The following is a 25,497-nucleotide window of genomic DNA, read 5'->3' on the forward strand; positions in this document are numbered from 1 at the left end:
GTTTGTCGCTAGTCTGTGGTCGAGGCTGTCTGGTTGCAAACAAACCTGCTCACGCATGCGGGGTACCTATTTTTCAAGCTGTCTGTCATCTGCTGGATTCCTTTGGTTGTGCCATACCATAAGTCACCTCTCTTAGGGCCCAATTCATGCAGCCGTCCAATACTGTCACGTCACGGCACCAGTGTCCTTTGTGGAACACTGTCGCCCCGCCGCGGTGGTCTAGTGGCTGAGGTACTCGGCTGCTGACCCGCAGGTCGCCGGTTCGAATCCCGGCTGCAGCGGCTGCATTTCCGATGGAGGCGGAAGTGTTGTAGGCCCATGTGCTCAGATTTGGGTGCACGTTAAAGAACCCCAGGTGGTCGAAATTTTGCGGAGCCCTCCACTACGGCATCTCTCATAATCAAATGGTGGTTTTGGGACGTTAAACCCCACATATCAATCAATGTGGAGCACTGTCTTCTCCCTACTTTCCTGTAGGTAATGTCACATCGATGGCATCAGCCAGCATTTTTAATAGTTCCGCCAACCTGTCGTTTAAAGAAACAGCTGCTCTAAAGAAATGCTGTGTAATGACGGACACCGATGCTGTGACAGTGACATGATGGAGCGTATGGCCATTGCTCTGAGAAGAGGCTGAATTTTTTTTGTGGCTTGCTGTGACATATCAGAAAAAAAAATGCAGCAACAACAGACAGATTAGAATTTCAAGTTCCCACAACACCTCGCTGTAGCGCCATGAATTTTGACAGTGTCTGTTCAAGCCTGGGTAACTTTTTATCACTAAGAATGAATCTAAGTTTGCGTTAGAGAAACAACATGCTACTTATTTAGCAAATGTACTGTTACACGGTGACAACATCTTGAAGAATCTAGTCCAAAGCTATTGGCTTGAGATTAACGCCCATGGCGCACGGTCACAAGCAAGGTTTAGTATTTAGGGCCTTAAATTCCTGAATTACCATTGGGGGGGGGGGGGGGGAGCTGTCACATGTCCGAATTGGAATACATTCGACCTGACAATGCTGATAGCACTAATAGTGGTACTAATAGGGTAATAAACAATGAGTGCACATCATTTACAAGTTTGTTTATTCCACATTCAAGACTAGTGAAATGAGTAATTAAGCATATGTTCGTGACATAAGCTTGAGTTTTTTTTTACAGCATTGCAACCAACCACAACCATTCCACATTGAATCTGAAGTGTAGGAGCAATGCGACGCCTACCATATTAAAGCCATTGCTATGTTGAAATAAATTTTTCCCAGTGCATCAGGAAATAAAACGAGGTTTGTCGAAGTCAAGTATGAAATATTTTCTACGCGATAGTCTACACTCAAACCTCAGTATAACAAAGTTGTGTTCCGGTCGTTATATCTGAAAATTTATTGTAAGGGTTATTCCTAACATCATATTTATTGCAAGACTGTTTTTTATTTACTTCATTATAATGAATATTTTGTCATATCTATGTTCATTATATTAAAGTTTGGGCGTACTTCAAATGTTTTCAAGCACACTGCATTGCACAAAAAGTACGCTTTACAGTTTAATGAGTTGTGGCAAATGATGCTATGTTTATGCCAAGGTTCACTAGTGTGGCACCATGCAAATGGCATTAAATCTTGAGCCGCTTGGAAGGTAATTCCATTCTATGTGCCTCTGTGGCACAAGCACTTAAGAAGAAAATGTGGGCCTCATAGCAGCGGATAGCTAACAGTAGCCAACATTCGGCCAACTCTAAGCGATGTTGGTGGTATGTTCAAATAGGGTATTTAGTAGAGCTGTGTGAATAACAACATTTTGGGTACAAAGCACATTCGAATATTAATACGTGAGTGTGAATCGAACATTTTTTTTAATATTACTCTAACATTTCAAGAATATTTTCCTAATGCCTTGAAGTGAAATTGTGGGATAAAAAGCCGGAAGGGATCTCTAGGCATATTTTTAAGGAATAACAATACGAAAGTGTTTATTTTGGCTAGGTTGATGAAGCGCTGGCAGTTGGTGCTTCATAGCTACCTTATAAGAACGAGGCTTTGTATCTATGTGCATGACTTGGGGCAACTAAATTGTTACCCACAACACACGAATGGCAGAGGTGCCATTTCCTCGGTCTCTCCTTCTCGTTCAACATGTGGGGAAGCCCAACTGATGTGGCAGACAAGGGTGTGCTCCCTTTGAGTTCCAAATCTGCCTTGCAGATGCCTATCTGTGTAATAGCAGTGTTGCATGAGCTGCCACACAGGCGGTTTCGAAAGCCATTGAGTCAATAGTGTATCGAGTTAACTGAACACCCTACAACTACGCTGAGACGTTAATAGCTATTGAGCAATGGAAGCGGAAACAGTGTGCCTGAATCCCCGATTAGAAAAACAAAAATTGCCCCATTATGATTTAAAAGTACCATGCAAGTATTTTTGCCATTTGGATTGTCCGAACTGCTCATACTCTCGACCACAGCAATGTGGTGGTGACAAAGACGCCACTGTTTCGCTGCTTAAATACTTAAAACCAAACATGAGAGGCGCAAATGTTGTAGGCCCATGTGCTCAGATTTGGGCGCACGTTAAAGAACCCCAGGTGGTCAAAATTTGCGGAGCCCTCCACTACGGCGTCTCTCATAATCATATGGTGGTTTCGGGACGTTAAACCCCACATATCATCAAAACGGAACATGATGCATTCATAAGTATGTCTAAACAATTTATTTAAATATTTACACAAAAATTATAGATGCATATGTGTGTATGTATATTATTTCACTTACGATAACATGAAAGCGAAAAAAAAGTTTTTGTGCGCCACCCAATTATTGCGAGAAATACATGAATCACTCAACGGGCAGTGGAAGCTGCTGTTTAGCAGCACGATAACTCTATTGAGTTGATGGAGCTGCAGCATTTTGATGGCCTTTCGAAAGTGCCCGTGTGACATGGTTATAAAAACACCTGAAATTTTGGATGCTAAAAATCTTTAGCATCAGACTTTTCATACTTCGTGCCCAAAATTCTGGTCCAAAACAGCATTAATTTATCCCCCACCTCTGTCACATCTATCATCGCCAATGTTGGAAAGAGCATTTTTTTTATTCAATACATTTGCAACTGTAGCAGAGCTTGAAAGGCAGCTTTGCCGCAATACAAGAGTGTGATGGGGTGAAGCACATTGAAAATTTGAAGGAGCCACTCGCAATTAGAGTTGGCTGTATTTGTCTTCGGGAAATTCAAATAGTAAAATATCAGAGCAAAACCAATAGCTAACGCTTCGAAATTTCGAATATTCGCGCACGTCTAGTATTTAGCTGAGAAAGGCCTGCATTCCAGGCCAATTGCATTCAGCCAGAAATTATTGTCAACATTGTGGATTTCATATCCTTCATTATACAATGCGAGAAGAAGTGATGCGTCCCAACGGACACAGTTCCAGCACTCCATTGTTGTCTCTATCTACACGACATGTGGCCTATATCTCTGAGGCTACGTGCCACCTTCATTGATCATGTGATCAGTCATGAGATCAGCGAACACCTGTAGTGCCCGCACACTCCAACCTTCTATGTACTTTGTGATATTCAGCTGTTTTTGACAACATCGTAAATTAACTATGCTGAGTGCAGTGATATTTGGCTAACATGTATGTGACAAGAGCCTCGGCAGAGTTTTGAGACAGTTCCAAAAGTGTTATTATGCCACTATTTAACAGAATAGGAATCTATTATAGGACTCGTTTCCTGTAAAGTATTGTGTGCAAGTGTATTTCGGTACTGCTATCATTTCTGTGTTCAACCCAATTATTGTGAGAAATGCCTGAATCACTCAACGGCCGTTGAAAGCTGCTGCGTAGCAGCACGGTAACTCTATCGAGTTGATGTAGCTGCGGCATTTGTTGTTATTCTAGTTGTAACATGTCTCTGATCTTTTGCAGAATGAAGCCGGCAGAATCAACATTGAAGGTTGCCTGTGTGAAGACTACTTCAAAGTGCGCGAAATCTTATACCAGCAGTATGCCATCATCTAGAAATAAACATGTTTTTAGAAATGTACTCTTGTGACATGCCTCACTCTCAAAATATTTCATCCTGATGTTCTACCTGCTGCAGGACCTAACATTTAGTGGAACCGATTCATTTCTACAGCGAAAGCTGCTATAAGATCACAACAGCCGATTCTGGAACCAACACCAGCATTCGTAACCGCTATCGCGCCTAATGACCAAGAAAAATATCCTGGATCGAGCGGTATTTGAACTCGGGCTTTCTGCGTGGCAGGTGAATAGTCCATCACACGGCCACACGTTAGCGCTTGTAACTCTGTCGCAAAGAGACCCTATACAGGCTTCATGTCCAACATGAAACCATGTTAACAGGTGATTGATTGATTGATTTGTGGGGTTTAACGTCCCAAATCCACCATTTGATTATGAGAGACGCATGTTAACAGGTGTGTGTTGTAATGACTGGCGTATTAAGGCACTTCATGATTCCTTCCTTTTTAAACCGTGAATAAGTACTACAAGCAATTCATTTGTAGCTAGTGATTATTTTGTACAGTGAATCGAGTTTTAGCACTCTTTAATTTTGCTCAAGGTCATCGTGCAGCAATGTTTAAATTTGCCGCCGCAATCGCGCGAACACGCCGAACGAGAACTTCCCGGGAATCGTGCATCGTGACGCGGCGGTAGAAATTTACAATTTTAACTACTCGACCGCGCAAACGAGCGAGGTGACCTTGAATCGATGTGGCCATCGTCGTCGATGTTAACACGGGCCACGTTACACGAGTTGGCGCCTCATCCGTGCACGTTCATGGGTTCGATGTCGACGGGCGGCAAAAGTAAGCAAAATAATCGTGCCTGTCGGCTTCGATGCAGCGCATCCTTCTATAAAACTGGAGCAACTCTTTCAAATTGACGACGGCCTCGCCCATCATAACCTACTTGTTTGATATCGCTCGTGAACTTGGCGGAGAGGAGGGGCGCTGGCGCGGATGGTCACACACGGGAAACGTGCAAACAAACAAACATTGGAAACGACCGTGGGGGGCTTTCGGTGCGTTCTCGGAAGTTGCGAGCGACTCCGGCAAATGTTAACTTTTCCTGACCATGTGCGGGTAAGAAGTGTTTCCTTGTAGATCGCAAAATCACTTGACACGTGTTCTGTACGCGCGTCTTCGCTGAGCACGGTTTTACTACGCGACCGATGTTTGCCGACACGGAAGGCGGTGGTGGGAGGCGAGACGGACGGCACCACAGCCGCCGCAGTCGTCGCTAAGCCTACTTTGATGATCGGAGCGTGGTCTCCGGATTAATCGTTCGCCGGCGGTCGAAATTCCCGTTCTTACCGAGCCGCCTTCATGTTCACGTCGCCGGTGAGGCCCGCCAGTACGGCGACACGGCGTAGTAGAAGTAGGAAAGTGGCGTGCTGTTCTGATAACAGTCTCCCTTCCCACCTAGGTGTTGGCAGCGGGGCTGCCCGCCTTGGCATATTTTGGGGTAGCGGTCAAGCTAACGCTGCGCGTCTGTTTTTGTTCGCTAGGTTCGCTCATCGACGGAGCCTCAGCACTGACTGGATATAAGCGGAATACACCGGTGACCTGCTGCTGCTTCGGACGGCTTGTTTTACGGCATCAGTAATCTCTTCGGGCCGGGGTTAAACTGCGGCTGCGAGGTGAGCCCACTTGCTAGAGTCGAATTGCGTTGGCTTCCACTGGGGGATTACAGCCTTGTCGAATATTTTTGTGACTGAGGCTCTCTGCGTGAACTGTCATACTGTGTCCTTGCTGGTCGCCTTCGGGTCCCGTGAGGTTACGCCGCGTCGTGACCTCGAGACAGCGGCGTTAGGTATTTTACGCTACCTGACGAGTTTCGTGGCAGCTTTGTGTGTTACTTGTGTGGGGCGCAAAAGAACACCTGCGAAGATTCTTCCGCGTAATCGCTTATTAAACAGTCTTCGAATCGATCTCTCTAGTGTCGAGATCGTCGTGCGCTTGCCAAAATGTGCGCAGCACAGCCTTCGGTCAAATCTTGTTGACAGTGCCCGCCGCCTTCTCTCTTCTTGTTTGCGGCCAGCAACGAGTTACCAGCGTGAAAAACGAACAAAGTGTCTAACGGAACTCTCTCCGTGTCTTCCCGTTTTCACCTCGTGGTCGTATTACGCAAGGTCTAGCCGCTGCAGCGTCGCTTATCATCTGCGCCGTTAGCGCGAGTTAGTTGCCGTGTCCCCCTTCGAAAAAACACCTACGGCCACCGTCACAAGATGTTTGCGCGTCTTCGGTTCAGTCGGGCGACCTAACAGGCGAGGTCGTTCCCGAACTCGTCGTTGCATTACAAGTGCGGGTGACGACGTTGCTCGCTAAAAGCGGAAATGTTGTTCAGTGGACGACGCAGATTGTTGTTTATCCGCACCTGCGACCGAAAATACGCGCTAGCGCGCCGACATCCGCTTGCGATGGCGCTGTTTGTCTGCGCTGATCGTATCGTTGGTAGCTTGCAGGTTTAGTTGAAAACGGCCGCGTCTGTGCAATTTCTTTGGGGCGCGGAGAAGCGATACGGGGACTGGCAAACGGAAACGCAACCGAATTATCGCCCTGGGAGCCTGGTTGCTTGGAGATGATCTACGCGCCCAAGAGGTGCGAGAAACCTGACTTCGATGCGATTCGTTATGGCAGTAGCTCGACTGATTTTGTATGTTGTGTTATGTGAATGCACAGAATTAGCGGTGGCCCTTTCAGTCAACAGGTATTTCGGTGCGCTCGTCATTGGTCCCTCATAGTGCTTTATTCCATGCATTGCGGCTAATAACGTGCATTGCTTGAACTGTAGCGCCTTTGTGCCAAATTAAATTGCCAGTTTTACATAGCGTGTACTGCTTGCTACCTTTTGAAACTGCCGTGGAAACATTTTTAATTCAGCTAAATGTTTTCTTCTTTTGTTTTGTTCACATCATGCTCTTAGCCAGCAGGCGAAGTTGCACTGCTGTGACAGCAAGGAGATCTATGAAGTCCTTTTGTATTATACACCATATAAGTGTTGTGCGAACCATCATTTGCAGCAAGCTAAGCCAGATCATCGCAAAGCACTTCCAAGGTTAAAATGATGAGTATGTTAAGTTGTTTTTGGAAGCTCTGTTTCAGTGAAAAATGTGTGGGTTGTACTTGTAGGGTCTTGCCACAGTTGGTGTATGACATTATTGTATTTCGTGAACTCTGCTCCACATTGCGGGCTTTTACACAACATGTTGTCGTGCAGGCTGGCTTGGGCCGGCGGGGTCACGATGATGGAAGCGCCATTGGCGCCGCAACAGCGTGCCCCGCTCGGAATGCATCCAGGAGGCTTAGGCATGGCTCCCTTCGGCATCGAGCCCATCGCTGCCGACCCTGAGCCGTCCATCGTCAAGGAAGGCTGGCTCAACAAGCGAGGTTTGTCCCGAGGCACCACTGAGAAAATGCCCGTCCTTGCGATGGATCGATTCGCCCTTAGCAACACGGTTTAGGATCGACTTGCCTACAAAAGCGTGAAACTTGCTTAATTTGATACAAAATTCTGAGAACCAATCATTAAATCAGATGGAAGGGTTAGAGTGATGCCATATCAGTGATGGTGACTCTATTTGTGCATGCAACTTGTTTATGCTAGTTGTATCAACTTGTGGCCAAAAATAGAGCAAGATTGATTATTTATTAGATAAATTGAACTTTGTGCATAGTCAGCTTGAATTAACCTCAGTGGGCTGCGTGTGACTTCACTGTTGGGAAGACAGCACATGTTCCACTTGCTGCATTCCGGAATCAAAAAGTAGTGCTTTTCTGTTCTTCAAACGAATACAACCAAAAACTAATTGCACACACATTTGAAACCTAATGTTTTATTCTATTTAAGTCTAAATGGAACATGACTGACTGCAGATTAAATAAATATTTAATTGCATGCCAATGGCAACTAATTGCTCTAACTCACACAATAGAACACATTGCTTCATTTTCTTTTTTGGAATGTAGTAAATCTGACAGATTTAGAGACTGTGCATCATAATTCGTGCCTGAAGGAGATAAATTACAGTAGCCTCAACAAAATGAATAATGCACTTCATCCGCTTTAGTTCATTTCTATTTTCATCATAATTATTACACTGCAGTTAAAAACAGTGTCCTCTCTTCTTTATCTGACCTAAAGGCAAAACCCCATAAGGGCAAAAATGCACGTGATAGCAATGCTGTGTAGATCGCCTTCACGTGAACGGTCTCTTGCGCGGCCAAACCTCATCACGCGACAGCTTTGGCGAGCGAACTCTGCTGTCGCTGGCATGTGGATGTCTACTCGTACCGAAAGTGCCACTTGGTCAGCGGTATGCAATGCAAAAATAAAATGTGTTTTTGCATGAAACCACGAAACGTGTTTATTATTGCCTTGCAGCACTTTTTTTTTATGTACACACGCATACACATCTCATTATTTCTTCGTTTTGTATGCGTGACTCTGGCGGAGAGGGGGTCATTGTACTGCGGTACATGTGACAACAGGCAGTACGTCTACGTGACAACAGGCAGTACGTCACTGATGTACATCCTATTTCGGTGCTTCGCTATTGGCTGCAATCTGCTGCTTTAGCATATGACCTCCTGGTGTTGGACGACAGTTTTCAAATTTGAAGCACCGAGCGATCGCGCGACAGTTGCGTGAATTTTTTCTCTTAAGGGTTTGGCCTTAACGATCCGTTAAACTTATTTGTGTATAACAAAAAAATCAGCCCCTCAGTAAATTCCCCTTGTTTCGTTCAATAAGTTATAGTGTATGTTACAGCCGTTGCAATTGCAACATAAATATTTTTCAAGTTATTTCACAGCCATTCATGCTGCATTTTTAATAAACTTATTTCAATGACCTTTTTAAATTACATGCTGTAGTTATTTGCTCATAGCGAGCATTTTCTAAGAGGTAAGGAAATGTTTTGAAATCCATGCCTAAATGTCTAAATCCAGCCTCTTATTAAACACAGCACTGCCTTCACCAAAGCGACCGTGTACAGTGAACTATTTCGGCAACAAGTGATAAAAGGGATCTTTAGGCAAGAATATGGCTTAATTTATCATTAGCTCAAGAAATGGGGGGTCTCTTACCAAAAATGTGCAGCATGGGTAAAAGTAAGTCATGTCTCCAAGTGAGGACACCACGTCGCAAAGGGTTACCGCCAATTTCAATGGGTTATGTAACTTCCTTACAGTGGGTGTCCCAGTGGAGCCACTCTAGTTCTCCAACCTGTATTTTAAAGCCTTCTATAATGGTTTATGCAGTCATGCACTACGTCATACAGTATCATATCCATCCGCAATATGTTGTTGCACAACAATGTCGGTACGTCGTGAATTAATTTGCTTCTGTTCTTGCCACCGCCTTCTACAGCTTTTGCTGTTCTTTCTCTGATGTAAGCTTATTGCAGTTGAACTTCACTTGACATTTTAAAGGATTTTTAAAGTGTTTACTGAAAGGCTTATTCTTCTGAAGTATAGGTGATTCCCAAGGTAAAATAATAATAAATAAATAAAATGATAGGGAGTTCAGTAAATTGTATATCGTTTATTCATGCACAATATCCTCATGACATAGCATTTTAAATGGGGATCTAGCTAGTGGAGATTCTTCAGGAAAGGAAACGAAAGCAAGCCAGTTGAGGATTGTTGTATGAAGGAATGGCAGCATATTGGGTGCAACTGTTTCATTTAAATATTTCTCATCATTACTGCGGCTTAGCGACAGGTGTTTAGCTTGAGCTGGTGTCTGTACATCTTCTTTACCCGGCTTTTCAATGTGTTCATTCTAGGGGAACACATCAAGAACTGGCGGAAACGCTACTTTGTGCTACGCGAGGACGGCACGCTGATTGGTTTCAAGCTTAAGCCTGAGCATAGCCACGCCGACCCTCTGAACAACTTTACTGTAAAAGGTTTGTGCCAAATCAAGTCAATGTTTATTTACATCGTCCAGATGTGAGCAAGCCTGGGGAAAAGAAACAGTTCACTTGAAGAAAGCCAATGCCCCCATACAAGGCATACTATGGAGCCATACAAGCATGGGCAAATATTATATAATCAAACCATCACGTTATTTGCATGAAAAGATAGGTAATGTGCCAATGTAAACCTTGTTTGATTTATTGATGTTCACAAAGATAGAGACGCATGTAATGTAAATAAGTGGAAATAGTGATCTGGTAATTTAGTCTACTGAGTAATCCAAACCACCACCAACAGAAAAAAAAAACATCACACAATATAACAGCAATTGAGCTCTCTCCATACTATACAGCAAATGATTATGCACAAATTTAGTTACTGGAAGTGTTTTTAATACCACTTGTACTATGTTTCCCAAGCTGTTTCCAGAGTGTGAAAAACTATACCTTAAAATTTGTCATCCGTATTCAGTGTGGCAAAGAATTTATGTTTGATGTCGCACATAATTCTGGGAAACGGTCGGCCACAATGGACGGTAAGCCTTTGGTGTCTTATCTTTTGTAGGCTGCCAGCTGATGAAGTCCGAGCGGCCAAAGCCATTCACCTTCATCATTCGTGGCCTGCAGTGGACAACGGTCATTGAACGCATGTTCTGTGTTGACTCTGAAGATGACCGGTGAGTCCTTGCTGTTGTGGACGAGCTTATCCTCAAAGCTTTGTGTTTTTGATACTTCTGAAGATGTGTGTCATCCGTTGCACTGTGCTGTCGGCAAGTTGTTGGACAGCAGTTATTGACGTGTTTGAGTGCTCATCTGACCACAGTGCTCTTTGCCTGTTGCGACGTGCGTGTGACAGGCTGTCTGTAAATGTATAAAACTTGCATAATGTCACGCCAAGGTTCTGGCAACCTAAAGCAAGTGGAAGTGTTACAATTAGTAAGTGTATTTTATAGTAATTAATTGCAACAGCAACATAAATAATTATCTAGTTATTGTACAGTCAGTTATACTGTATTTTTTTGTTAGCCAAATCCAACGACCAACTTAAAATACATGTGATGATTATCTGCTGGCAGCAAGCATTCCTAAAAATATACATTAATTTTAAAATTTTCACATTAACACTGATGTTCGTGTCTTGTTAAACAGGATATGGTCATCGTCGAAGTGACTTTGTGTAGCAATGTATTTCAGCCACAGGGGGTATGGGAAAACTTTATGTAATAAAAATGTTCAATGTATGTGGCCTCCTCATTGCCAATAGTGCACAAAAATGGCAAATGCTAGTTGTGTATCCAAATGCAGATGCTATGTCATGGAGGGTTTGTGAAACTAAGATGCTCCTTAGGTCATCTCATGAGGACTGCCGGTTTACTGCAGTAAAAACGAATGTTCAAGGCAAAACAAAATGAGGTTTCTTATGTACGAGAAGGCTAGATAGTATTTTTAATGCTTTTGGGTAATGTCTAGGCTTGGGTGAATAGAAAATTTTAGGTTCGAAGCGAATAGTGATTTTGGTCAAACTTCAAATCGAATTTGAATAGTGTATATATCACATATTATAAACTAAGAGGGGCATATTTGTCATCACCAAACTAATCTGCACAAATTTTTTTTTAAAATTCAGACAAGGCCTGAGCAAATGCCTTTTTTTTTCATCAAAGCAAGTGGAAATAACTTTTTATAGTAACAGGATTTCACTTTCCATGGAATGCTAGTGATAGCCTGCGAAATATATGATGTTTTAAAATTTGCTATACTTAGAGCATATAAGTCATTATAACAAACCTTTTAACAGAAAAAAAGATTATTGATGTGAAGGTGATATCTTCATATAACCTTTAGGTGGAGCTTCACGGTAGTGTGAATTTTTTGTGATCACAAGTTTTCATGGCTCAGCATCGCTTCACAGCAGTGAAGCCAGTTTGAGAAAAAGTTACATGTAAATTAATTTGTTTAGATAGGAGCTTTCACTGCTTAGCACCCCTAAACTGCAGTGAAACCACCTTTGCAGAGTGTTTTATGCGGATCTATATGCACCTATTCATCCGTCTCGAATAATTCGAAAATTTTAATAACTTATATTCAATTCATAAGAGATTTGAGCACTGCATTCTTTGTTAGAATATTCAAAGCATTCAAATATTCGCTCAAGTCTAGTAACGTCTTGTACTAAATGCTTTATTTGTTCTGCTAGTAACCTTACCTAACAACAAGATACCAGGCCAGAAGTACTCTGTTTTATAGCAGGTGTGTGTTTATTTATTATATATTTTATTTATTGAATACTGCATACCAAGAACTGGTCCAAGCAGGACAAGTACAAGAGGCAGAATATAAATACAAAAGCACATGTAATAACGTAAGAATACATAACGAGAAATAGAATCGAAAACCCGTACTAACAGAACGCATAAAAATTCAAAATAAAGACTCATAAAAAATTTACATGAATTAGAAACAAACGCAAGTTAACAGTGAATATTTTAGCTCTAAACAACAGCAATTTCGCTGAGATAAGTCAGGCCGTTCCACTCTGACATGGTACGTGGAAAAAGGGAATATTTAAATGCGTTGTTTTTGGTGAAACACGGGGTAAAGAATCGCATACATTCTGCATTTTTTAGGCATTGCATTGAAAACCTGTCCGTCTATCTAACGGCCCCGCTGACCTCGTGGTGCTTTTCTGTGCTTGACGTAGGGAGGGTTGGTGCCAGGCCATCCAGCAGGTGTCTGAGAAGTTGGCGAGTGAGGAGGACGTCGAGATGGCAGAGCCCAAGGACGAGCAGTCGCTGCGCGACAAGTTCAGCATCTCGACGCGCACGTACGCGACGGGCAACCGCCTCAGCCTGGACAACTTTGAGTTCCTCAAGGTGCTCGGCAAGGGCACCTTTGGCAAGGTGGTGCTGTGTCGCGAGAAGTCCACGGAGTCCCTGTACGCAATCAAGATCCTCAAGAAGAAGGTGGTCATAGACAAGGATGAGGTGGCCCACACGCTGACTGAGAACAGGGTGCTGCGCAGCACAAAGCACCCGTTCCTCATCTCGCTGCGCTACTCCTTCCAGACGGCCGACCGGCTCTGCTTCGTCATGGAGTACGTCAATGGCGGCGAGCTCTTCTTCCACTTGTCACGCGACCGCGTCTTCACGGAGGAGCGCACCCGCTTCTACTCGGCCGAGATACTGCTCGCCCTCGAGTATCTGCACAGCCAGGTGTGTGTCTCGCTTGCCGCACCCTGCTTGATGCGCACGCATGAGCGTTCAGTGGCCTTAGGATGTACGTTATTGTTTTGCTGCTTTAAAGTAAGCACTCGAGTGAACGCTGTTCATATTGCTGGCCCTCTAACAGCCAGTTGATAAGGAATCAATTTTCATGCACTTTACAAATCTGTCAAAAGGAATGTGAATTGTCAACAGCCATCAACAGTAGTTTTACACATATCTAAGCCACTATACTTTTGCAAGAGAGTGAAATCTGATGAGATGCAGCACCTGCAGGAGTGCGAAATCCACTCAAGCGCAGGAACAAAGTGTTCCCATTAACCGAGGACCCCTCTGTGCTCTGAAAGGCTCCGTGTAGTCAGCGCAGTGTGAACTACTGATCCAAATGTGTATAGAAATCTCGTCGTCTCCACTCCCCATCGTTACCAGAAATTACTGTTAGGCTAATTGGTTATCCGTGAGCACTGAAAGAAGTGTCTGCTTTTCCTTTTGTGCCCTCCACCTTTAGATGTACTAGCCTTTTGTAGCCTTGTTGCCAAGGAAGTACAGATGTAGGAACAGCTGCATGCGTATTTTGGGTGTCTATTAATAATTAACCAGAACGTCAGAATATATTCCAAGGCCTCCATCTTCACATCCATCATGGCTTAACTATGACTGCAAGATATTCACTACGGTCACCATGTTTTTACATCGAGTAGTCCTTAGCCACAATATTATTTTCTTTTATACAGACCTTGCACGTTAACTACCAGGAATTGTGGCAACAGCATAGAGATAAGCGTAACAAACTTGTAGGAAGTGGTCACGTGGAGGCTGTGTTTTGTTGTATAAATGCATTCGTTCGTCTCCCTTTTTTTCTTCTCTCTCTCTCCCTCTCTCTGCCTACATAATTTTCAAACCATGTGGAAGGTCTCGTGTAAAGATACTACACATACTCTCTTATAATAAGTGTCGAACTGCCTTGGAGAGGGGAGGAAAAGGGGCTGGCTTCATGTAGACAGGCGACTAGAGTCATCAGTTGAAAGATAGCCTTTAAATGTTTCTGATGAGCAAAATCCTGCTAATGGTCTTTCAGTCTGGCAGCCAGTTGCGATGGCCTCGCTGCTTCTTTTCTTTAAGGCCTTGTTAGTTCTAATATTGGATTAAGATAATGACAAACCCAGCCTTGGAGGACAGGTACACGAAAGGATTAAATTGCTCAAACAACCAGTGTGTGTGTTTGGGAAATGTTCTCACCATCATTCGAGGCTGGGTCTGTCGTTCCTTCAAAGTATGTGCCAACAGGCTCAGCATCAGATTCTACCAACATTGGAGCCTGCTCCACTTTGCCGAGAACTTTCTCACATTCGTGGGCTGACACAGGGCATTATCTACCGGGACCTGAAGCTGGAGAACCTCCTGCTGGATAGGGAGGGCCACGTCAAGATTGCAGACTTTGGCCTCTGCAAGGAGGACATCTCTTTTGGGTCCACGACAAAGACCTTCTGCGGCACGCCCGAGTACCTCGCACCCGAGGTGCTGGAGGACACCGACTACGGCCGGGCCGTTGACTGGTGGGGGCTGGGCGTGGTCATGTACGAGATGATGTGTGGCCGCCTGCCCTTCTACAGCCGAGACCACGACGTACTGTTTGAACTGATCCTTGTCGAGGAAGTCAAGTACCCCAAGAGCATGAGTCCCGAAGCGAGACACCTGCTCTCCGGCCTGCTCGTCAAGAACCCGAGGCATCGGCTGGGCGGCTCGGTCAACGACGCCGCCGACATCAAGGTGCACCCCTTCTTCCGCCCCGTCAATTGGGACGATGTGGCCCAGAAGAAGGTGAGTACCATTCCTGCCGGTGTTTATCATTGGGCAAGTTGGGTTGTCATACTCTAACTGCCATAGCACGAACGGAGAACTTACCTAGACACCGTCTTTTCGATTGGCTGGCTCAACCCCAAGTTTTTTTCATTTTGTGATGTGCTGCACCAATTCAGAGTACTATTCTTGCTGTTTGGACTGAAGCTTGCCGCTTCACCAAGCTTGGTTTGCTTTTATTGTAGCAGTAATTAGCATGGTATGAGTATTCCAACCACACTAGTGGCATCAGTGGTAGAGAAATCAGGTGACTATGAGCTTTAGGGAGCCCTTAGCAGAAACATATTTTGTGAATGTGAGCGATTTTCATTTATTTCTTGAATTGTTGTACATGTATATTGTCTGCACTCATATGTTTTTAGTCCTATGGTATATTTCGTGTGTAGAAACGCAGCATTTTTTGTTCGAGGGGCCATGACTACCAATTTTTTAACGTAATCTAGTTATATGGTTTAATCCTTCTGCACTCACAAGCAAGTGGCAACGAGGCAAACTAAAAAACAAATAACACCAACGCACTTGCGAGTCATGATGGAGCAATCTGCTTGCTGTGCAAGTGTCTGCATTCGGGTGAATGGTATTGCCGTTTCAGCTTTCTTCAGCTTGCCATTGAAATCGAATTATTTAGAGCCGCTGAAACTGGTTGAAGATGATGGCTCCAACCATCATGTTTGACCCATGACGTCACAAATGCCATGGCAAAATGGCAGTCGCTGGTGGTGAGGAAGGTTTACAGCCAGCGACTTCTAGAGCTGGTATTGCGCTGAGATAGTCTTTTACAGTCCATTTTTTTATACACGTGCAGGCACAGTAGACATGTTTCTTAAATTTTTTCCTGGAAACCCCAAATTGTTAGACTACATGCCGTGGCCTCTTTATAGAGCCGTTCACCAGGCCCCATACCAAATTTTAGTTAGACCGGGGAAGTTGCCGATTGCCTAGGCTGTCCGATGAGGAACATTTTGCTACAAAGATTTTTTAATCGGTCCATTACGAGCTGAGAAAACTGTGTTTTTGAAGCGGCGCAAAACGAGCATGAAAGAAGGCGAGCTCGAAACCCTTGCCGCTCCTCCGCGTAGCCTTCGCAAGCCAAATCTCTTCCCTACCCTCTCCGGCATCCGACCAAGAGGTCACGTGCACATGTAGTGCCTGAACAAGCCCAACCCTCCAGCACGTGAGCGACGTTGTTTTGTTGACCAGGTTATTTTGTTGTCTACTGCCTGTTTCTGCGGGAAGGTATGGAAACGCTGGCTTAGACGCTGAATAGATGAGCACAATGAGTGCACAAACGCATAGGAGCGTTGCACGGCTGTCGTCTGCTCTATGCGCTGACTGCGGAATCGCAGGGGCACAAACGCATGCGAAACACCGGCACATTAGCCCCGCATCTCGTTGCAAATCACGGGGGGGGGGGGGGGGGGGGGGGAATGAAAAAAAAAACGCTCACATTTCTTTATTGCGTCTCATTATTTATCTAGAGATTAATCTCTTTGGGCAACAAATACATAAACTACAGGTTGTGTTTTAAATAACTTTTGCCATGTCATGTGCAGCTGTTGGCAACGTCAGAGCATAATCGTCTACTTAGAGAACCAACGTCGCTGCATTGCCGTGTACGTAGGGCCATTCATACGCGCACGTCATGCCCTCATTCTCTGGGAGCGCGCCCGCAAAAGGAAGGGGTAGCAACATTCATCTTTAAATTTGACCCATTTCTGCAGCACAAACCATTGGAAGTTTTGGCAGACGTGATCATGAACGCTTCATCTATGCATTGCGTTTGTAATCTCAAAATTGTCAAACCTTGTGAGTGGCCCTTTAAGCTGCTTTATGATAACGAAAGTTGTAAAAAAACTAAACTATTTTTTTCCAAAGTTAATTTTGGATTCTGGCTTCATAGATGCACAACTTCACCGATTTTCATGCAGCCTCGATCAATATCATAGCCATGACAGCCTTTTATATGACATCAGCAACTGATCGTGTTTTGTTAATTGCTCCTTTCCCCATCATTTTTTCACCACTGCACAATCTTCTGAGAAGCATTTTTCAGCTTTGGCACTCTATTTTAATTATTTTCGTTGGTCTGAAAAGCCCAATTTTCAGAGGGTGCAAAAGGGCATCAACTGTCACTTTGAGAAGTGTTTTAGAAAGCTTAAATAAAAAAATTGTGCCATTTCTCAGTCGTTAAAGTAAGAACTTTCTTCACAATTTGTATTCTTGAAAAGCTAGGACTGTAAAATTAGAAATTTCGCATGCCTTGGCACGTGTGAAATCCAGTGGCACTTTATTCAGCAAGATCTGTGCAGCCAATTTAAGGGGGGACGTGGCAAGTAAAACTAATTTTTTTATTAATGTACTGTTTGTGATGAAATTTGGTGTGTGTATGTGGATGATTGTGAGGATTCCAAATATGAAAACCGTTTTCAAATACCTCTTGTACTTTTTGAGTTACAAGCATAATTATACTAATTAATGCTCTTCACACTTGAAGAGATAATTATTGCTAAATGAAATTATTTTTTCATATTATTATGTTCCCAAAGCATCAACTTGTGCAAAGAAGCTATTAGTTGATTTTTCTAGTTCTTGTAACCATAAATAAAATTTCCAAAACATGGATGTTGTTTTGCGCACACATCGCAGTAATTATAAAATGTGTTCTAAAAATTTTAAATGATGAGTAAGAAGAGAGATAAAGCTTTATTGCACTGCTAAAGGCCTCCTGAGCCTAGTGCAAAAAACGGAACGACTCTATCAGTCTTTGTTAGAAAATGACAGATGTTCTAGCGAAGGCACATAGGCGAAAATCAAGAGTTGAGAAAACTGACTTTGAAAGTTCACTCTTGTTTGGAAGTTCACAACATGGCTAAAACACTCAGAATCCTCCTGGGCAGTAATCCTGAGATGCTGTGGCCTTGGCCTCTGTAGAGCGCAACCCAGTTTTGCGCTTCTTTGTCGTGGAACAATGCGCTTTTTGAGCCCTCTTTACCCTTTTGGCATCCTTTTCGGCTGCTCGCCGCAAAGAGCAGTCTCCTGGATTGAAGCCCAGTTGAGCAGTGATCTCTTGCAGCGCACTCTTGCAGCCACCATTGAAACGGCAGACTGCATCTGCAACTGCACTTTCCACACTTCGAAGGGAGGCGAACTGGCTCTTGGACTGGAGTGACCAAATGAGGCTGTTCATACTCTCCACAGCGTTCTGGGTTTTTCCCTGCGCACACCTTTCAAGGAGCTCTTTGTTCGAGAGGCGCTTGTAGATTGGCAGCAGTGCCACTCGCACGTGAGGGGGCAGTTTATGTTTGTGAGGCGGCAGCGGCTCTCCCTTGGCCAATGCCTGATTGTGCGGGCACCAGGAGTCAGTCCCACTTGGGCACAGGTTGTGGTGTGGATCCTGGTCTGTGGATGTTACATGGTAATAAGTGGCCATGATGGCCCTCTCCATGCCAGGAACATCGTTGGGGTGGCTCTTAATGGCCCAGCCATAATAATTCGTCAACTTCTTTATCAGGCCCTGCGTCAGCCGGCCTTTGCCACCCATGCTCAGTCCTCGGCCTTTGGATTTGTGCTCATCAAGAAGGTTGCGCAAGGAAGTGCCCATTCTTTTTTTCACATGGTTCACACACTCCTGTTTCTTAATCACCATGTAGCCATACACCTTGTCTTGCGTGAGGGCAAGGTACGTACGGCTGTCACCGTCGCAGAGCACATTGATGTATCGAAGCTTGTACTTGGTAAACGATCTTTCAAACATGATCCTAGCTGCTTCTACTTCCATTTGGCCTGCATTAGCATCGGTGTTCTTTTGGCACTGTGGCTTGTGTTTCTCAAGCCACTCCTCATAGTTGTCGTCACCAGGCTTGGGGCCAACAGCACAGCCTTGGCAGTAGTTGGACAGGACACAGTGGTCCAAGACCAAGCCTGTGTACAGCTCGATTACACAGCCCACGCCAATATGACTTCTGTGCCCCCTCGTCATCCACGTGCCGTCGTAAATGACGTCAATGTTGCCTGGCACTCCTCCTAGGTCCTTGTAAATGTCATGCACCTTCTGTGCACTTTCTGCTTCAATGCGGGTGGCAGCTGATGTGGTGGCAGGGTGGCTGTACTTCCTTTGCAGTCTCTGGTAGGACTTGTGGTGCAGTGCTCGATGCGAAATGTCCATCGCAGAAAAAATGTCATTTATGGCAGATTGTTTTCTGCCAACTGACTGCACAGCCCTCAAAGCACGCACGTTTACCTCAAAGGGGTTCGTTTTTTGTTGCCCGGAGCACCTCGGGGACGACCACGCACTGTTCACTCTGCCACAATTGTCACAAAAAAGTTCCATCCTCGCCGCGAGTCCAAGGCAGTTCGTAGTCTCGAGGCGTATCGACCCTTCGTCGCACTTGTTGCACTTTACTGACGAAAGCAGACCGTTCAGCATCTTCTTATTTACAATGAAGAATGTAGAGTCCTTACCGCCGTCATTTTCGTCGCAGCCTTCGTTCAGAAGCTCGAGCTTCCGCTTTGAAGCGGACTTCGATGCTACGGCATCCAAAACATCCCGCCTTGTCTGCGCCCGCTGCGCGATTTCTTCACTGCTCGGAATCTGGGCCGAAACTCGCGATAGAATGTTCGACGCGCGCACGCCCGGAGTTGCAACAACTGCCGACGCGGTGCCACCGCAATCGGGTTCGCGAGAGCGTCCATCACGGTCGACGGCATCCGGCGGTCTGACATACGACGATGTGGCACCTTCCACACTCTCGGCCTCACAACAATCAGCGAAGGGTCTGAGTAGAGGCTCCGTGACGCTCGAAGAGCATGCTCCGTCCGGAACTGCGACTGGGACGGCAGCCGCAGTCGTCTGCCCTTTGTTCCAAGCTTTCCGACGCTTGCCGTACTTGTGGACGCTCCGGAACTTTTTTTGCGGCAACATAGCACCGCAGTATGAGCAAGCACTCAGAAGAGACCACCGATGTAACAAAGCTTGGTAAAAAAAGCACGCGAACTATCACAAAAACAGCAAACTGGCAAAAAACGAAGCGCACGCCGGATGATTCTCGACACGGCGGCCGCAGATGCGCTCGCGCTTCCAAGGTTGCCAAGGTGCGCGGCGCAGCTTTGACCAGTAAGAGGTCGCGCCTGCTACCACGTGACCCGCGCAGCCAATTGCCGTTCTTCGTTTTCGTTTTTTTACTTGCTCCTTGCGCTTTTATTTTCACTCGGCGAAATACGAGACCACGACCATCGGGAAGCCGGCTTTCTCCTCTTTCCAAAGCTACCAAAATGGCGGCCCACGGTCAACAACTTGGCGCGTTTGTGCGGCGTGAACAACACCGTTTCAGGGGCTTTTTTTTCGCACTTTTTGGCGACTAGCCTCGGCAAAAACACTATTTGCGGGATTTGTAGCGCACGTTTCGCTGTAATATTTTAGAACAAGGAAGTTGAAGGTCTGAAGATTACGAAAAAAAATAAATCAGAAAATCGCATATTTTGACCAAAATCGGCACTTTACTTGCCGCGCCCCCCCTTAATAAATACATGATCAAATGATGTCATGAATAATTCATTTTAATACTGATATTATAGTCTGCATAAAAACTTTGTTTATATTTTGTATCACCTCGTGAAAGTACAGTAAAACCTCTGTGCCTCGTGGGGTAACCAAAAACGTTCGTTTCATCCGAAATTCGTATCACCTGAAAGCATATAAGTTAAGTATGCAACAGAAGAAAGCCAATATACACCTACGACATACATCTACGTAGTACCAAGTGCAAGTATAGCCTAAAGCATATTTAAAATCAATTTTAAAGTGCATAGCGCACGACTGGGCGAGATGCTGAGCACCTCGCAAGGCCGACATGAACATGGTGCCAATGTAAAGAAAGCTGTCACAAGTTTGCGTTAGCTGCCAGAGGAGGCGCTGGTTGGTCAGTGCGGAAAGTGCGCCACCCTCTCGCATGCAGCACCCACATCACAGTTTTTTGTGGTTACATGGCCAGCTGTGTTTACTTAGCCATCGAAATTGGCCCAGCCTAGCTCGGTGCTCTTTTAAACTGAAGCAGCAACTGGGTACTCTGAAAACGTCTCTCAATAAATAACCATCGCACACTCACTCAAACGAGGTTACCAGCTGTGATAAGTGGGTCATAAGCTACCTGTCTCGACAAAAAAGAACAAGGTGCAAATTTTTTGTCAGTGCTCATTTAAGGCCTCCAAGGTTCACACGCACTATCTCAAAGGCTACTACGGATCTCTGCTGGGCAAGTGGTGGTGGAGCACACATGCCCATGCGTGGGTTCCCGCACTAGCACCATTGCCGAGTCTTCTGCGACAGTGTGGGCTGCACCTGTTTTTACCTGTGCGGTAGTGTATGTTACGATGAAAATCGGTTTACAACAACCATACTCCATTACATTGCAAGCTAATGTGCCTCAGTCGGGACCACAGAGAAGTTTGTATCACCCCGAAATTCGTACAAGTTGTGATCGTATCACTGAGGTTTCACTACACATAAATGCCGAAGTTCTCATCTTTCTAGTTTAAAAGATATAACAGTTCCTGTCTAAAAACTACTTTCCCTTATTTAAGGTGACACCGCCCTTCAAGCCGCTGGTGACTTCCGACACGGACACGCGCTACTTCGACCAAGAGTTCACGGGCGAGACCGTCGAACTGACACCGCCCGAGGAAGGCCCCCTCAACTCCATATCTGAGGAGTTTGAGCAGCCGTACTTCCAGCAGTTCTCCTACCACGGCAGCACGGGCGCCCTGTGTGGTGGAGGGCGCGGCTACTCGGCCAGTGACCGCAAGGCCATCCTCTCCTGAGCGGAGGCCCCTCGTTGGAACTTGGTGAACAGTGCAGGGCACAGCTGAGGCACAACGCGTCATTTAAGACTGCTCGGTGCACACGCGTCATCGGCCACAGTGAAAGAAACAGAACACATGAGCCACTGAAGGATGAAGTGTGTCGTCTATCGAAGGTTACCCCCCCCCCCCCCCCTTTCTGTCATCTGCAAAGGTTACCCCCTCTTAATCCCTCCTGTGTTGTTTATGATAGTTACCATATTATGAATGATTTTACGATTGCAGAAACAATTGAATGCCGGGCATGTTGCCTCTGTGTCTACTATTACGTCCTTTTTTGCATGTTTCAGAAGTGCTTGTGCAAAAAAACACTAATGTCTCAGAAGGAAAGACACTCCGAAATATTTATTGCCTTCACCGTCTACATTCAACTCTCAAAGGGTGCAACGAATCATGACACTTGGAACACAATTCTTCTTTGGGCTTTGCTACAATGTCGTCTTCCGAGCTTGTGTTTAAAAAAAAAAAAACTGAGCAGCACTTGTTGGCATTGGTCTGTTACGTGCTATACTAAGGTAACAGCGACAACACAAATTTGATGGGACATCACGAAGGTGTAGTGTTTTCACTAAGGACGTTCATGATGCATGACTGCGGGTAAGATGTCCCTCGTTCATTGTGTCGATAACTTTTATCTAAAAATGTCCTTCAGAGATTTCTGGTCTCTTGTTTTTTGATGTTGTTAAGTAGATACTTTCAGAATACGCAAGACATTTCACCTGCCTATTCAGATGTCAATGTGTGTCTGCAAATGCTTTTGACTGAAATCACAAAGTCCAATTTTCAAATCACAACTTGGCATCTATGCACCACAGTTTTAGTAATAGTCTTGCCCTGAAAGGCTTTCTCGTGGCTTAAAATTGTGTTGGCTTGGCTAGATGTAGCACTTGATTCTTAAGTTCTAGACACAATTCTAAAACTTTGTGGAACCCTTAAATTCAAATAATTGTGGTCATTGAGGGTTCACTCTGAAGAGAGAAATAATGGAAGTTAATTTTTGTATATAAAAATCTAACCTGTAGGGTTTTAATGAGCAATCCATATTGCACACTGCAAGGTGATGACGTGCCTTTGACGCTTGCAGTGCTGTTTTTCTATATTTGTGGGTGTTCTTCAGCAAGTTCACACCCCCGCACTGCAGCCGCATAACGTTCTTGATAATGATAGCTTGATTCTTGGCAGACGAAAGAAGTACATACTGTTGCACAATATGCAAAACTTCGAAGTGCTTTTGTCCAATCACCTCGCTCTACCTAATGAAGTTCTAGGCCTTAGAACTGTAATCATTATTAAGATATCAACATGACAGGCTGGTGATATTATTTAAAGCCAATCCCAGCACTGCCAAAGCTTCCAAACTTGCTTTTCAGCATTAGCAGTGGTAAGAAATGCAATGAGGCCATCTTGTTGAAGGCAAGTCGGGTATGTGCGGAGAGGAAAGGGGGTTGTTAATAGAACTTTGCCTGTCTGGTTGCAGCCGTATTGGAGGTTTTGGCTTGTAAGAGAAGTTTAGAAATAGCAATGCAAGTAGTTGGCTTGTGCGAAGGAACGATGGCGTAAGTAAGAAAAAAAAAAAAACAGCAGCGTCACTCATGCACAGAACCTAAAAATCTTTTGTGCAAAGGAACAATGAAGGTGCACTAACATTGGGTCAGCTATCACTAAATCTACGCTGAGATTCTGTGCAAGCCATGCTGTGAGGCCTTTGTGGGGCACGGTTTCACTGGAACCCCTGGTTTTTGAAGGGGCGGGAGAGGGCAAGAGATGCGCTGCAGTTGGGTGCCGCGTTTTTCCTCAGCTGTATTGTAGTAGTAAATCCTGTGCCACGGATGCACTCGCATTTCTGCCCAACCAGTTGGTGCACCGTGCGCAGTGGAACCAACCGAGTTGTCCTTCCGCTCGACACCCAAGATGAACGGAATGCAACGTGTACATAATGTAAGGCCTGAGGTGGGGCTAATAAAATGCTTCACAGAGAATCGCAGCTGCCCTGTGTTACTACAGTATCTACTGTCGAGAAAACACATTATGCACATTACTATCAGATCAAAATAGGCAACATTGAAGCCAAAGATTGGTCATGCTTTCGAATCTAGCATCTACACTTCGTTTCACATTGACGCAATTTGGGACGAACTCTTAAATCAGTCTCAACATTGCCTATAACAGCCAGATTCGCTGCGACATGATGCATTTTCAATGAGCTATTGCTCATAGCTGTCATTTCAATTTTTTTAACAGTTTGGCATTTCAATTCATGTATACTGCAGATGCTATAAGCCACGTATGTGTCACAGGCCAAAATGTCCAATGTTGACAACACAAGCAGTATCAAAATTATGTCCGACAGGGATAGTGACATCAGTTTGCACGTGCTGTACCATGAAAGACTTGACTGTTGTGTTTGTGATGGGTCATGCTTTACGCCTTCATAGGTACCCATGTAGGGGGGCCTGACATACAGAACCTGTCCTAAATGTTCCCGGAGTTTTTTTTGGCAGTCAGCAGTCACCTGGCTGCCACAGATTACCGGTAATCTGCTGGGTATTCATTCTCGCATGAAAAACAGTCTCCACGTGAAAACATGAAAATCATTCTCCACATGAAAAAACAGTGATTCTTGTTTAGCTACCCTGCTGCAGTAATCTAGTGGCTAAAGTACCCAGCTGCTGACCCGCTGGTTGCGGGACTGAATATTAGCTGGGGTGGCAGCATTTCCGATGGAGGTGAAAATGCTGTAGGCCCGTGTGCTCGGATTTGGGTACACATTAAAGAACCAAAATAGTGTAAATTTCCGGAGCCCTCCACTATGGCATCTCGCAAAATTATATGGTGATTTTGGGACGTAAAACCCCACATATCAATCAATTTTTGTATAGCTAGTAAAGTGGTGTGCCTGAAGAAAGATGTCCTGTTGGACTACAGGAACTCTTGTTTTATGGCTGTTCTAGGTTCATTTGGGCGCAGTTTATAGTTTGAAATATCCATTTTTTTCTAAACATTGGGGTTAGTAAACCTTTAGTCTCATGTGCCCCTCAGATAACTGCCTCACCTTTGCAGAACTATGTATTTGCACTTCTAGACTTGTCTTTCTTGTGAAAGAAAAGCTGGGGAGATTTACTTCATGTCGCTTGCGGTACTAACCAATTGGGTTTATTGTCACATGTGAACTTAAGGCACTGTTTAAATATATTTGTAGCCTTATGCATGCAGCAGATTGCTGCCAATGGCCGACATCTGACACACCAAGAGAGGCGCTTGGGTTAGGGAGCCTTCAAGTGCGCGCCACCTTCAAAACTAGGCAGTGCGCACTTAAAGGCTCCCTAGTTTGGGTCAAATGCATGCCACTTGCCGAACAAGTGTCATCCGAGTGCGCCAATGTTACAAAATGGCAACACTAGCGCACACCGGAATAACGCCGGGAGCTGGTGATCGTGTTTCCCGACGCGCGCCCAAAGTCATGACGTGTGCATGATCTTGGGCCCACTTCTTGCAATATTTACCTGCATAGCATGTAGCGTGCAGCGTATTTTTTGCTCTTACTCCACTCGTGCTTCATAGATTCAAAGAATGTTTGCAGCAATCGACTCGGGAGGCAATAAACTCTGA

The 25,497-nt window shown here is 44.9% G+C and overlaps 2 protein-coding genes across 6 annotated transcripts in view; both read left to right on the forward strand.

Annotated features, from left to right (window-relative positions):
* The window catches only part of Cpsf100 (cleavage and polyadenylation specificity factor subunit 2), a 38,867-nt gene extending 34,819 nt beyond the window's left edge, over window positions 1-4,048 (forward strand). Inside the window, exon 16 of the mRNA XM_037416127.2 lies at window positions 3,931-4,048. Coding sequence (XP_037272024.1) covers window positions 3,931-4,023 — 93 coding nt within the window. The 3' untranslated portion in view covers window positions 4,024-4,048. The remainder of the gene's footprint in view (window positions 1-3,930) is intronic.
* Window positions 4,049-4,686: 638 nt separating this feature from the next.
* Akt (AKT serine/threonine protein kinase) lies at window positions 4,687-23,867 on the forward strand. 5 transcript variants are annotated; one of them, XM_037416131.2, is made up of 8 exons: window positions 4,687-4,838; window positions 5,540-5,671; window positions 7,252-7,421; window positions 9,821-9,943; window positions 10,518-10,629; window positions 12,654-13,164; window positions 14,539-14,994; window positions 21,613-23,867. In XM_037416131.2, exons 3-8 carry the CDS (start codon window positions 7,277-7,279, stop codon window positions 21,847-21,849), a joined length of 1,584 nt encoding a protein of 527 aa, XP_037272028.2. In that variant the 5' UTR covers window positions 4,687-4,838; window positions 5,540-5,671; window positions 7,252-7,276; the 3' UTR covers window positions 21,850-23,867. The 5 variants fall into 5 exon arrangements, with proteins under 5 accessions (XP_037272028.2, XP_037272026.2, XP_037272029.2 ...); XM_037416129.2 differs by lacking the exon at window positions 4,687-4,838 and adding an exon at window positions 4,939-5,114; XM_037416132.2 differs by lacking the exon at window positions 4,687-4,838 and adding an exon at window positions 5,218-5,372.
* Window positions 23,868-25,497: the final 1,630 nt, after the last annotated feature.

The sequence above is a fragment of the Rhipicephalus microplus genome, chromosome 8, assembly GCF_043290135.1.
Source record: "Rhipicephalus microplus isolate Deutch F79 chromosome 8, USDA_Rmic, whole genome shotgun sequence".
NCBI classification, from domain to species: Eukaryota; Metazoa; Arthropoda; class Arachnida; order Ixodida; family Ixodidae; genus Rhipicephalus; species Rhipicephalus microplus.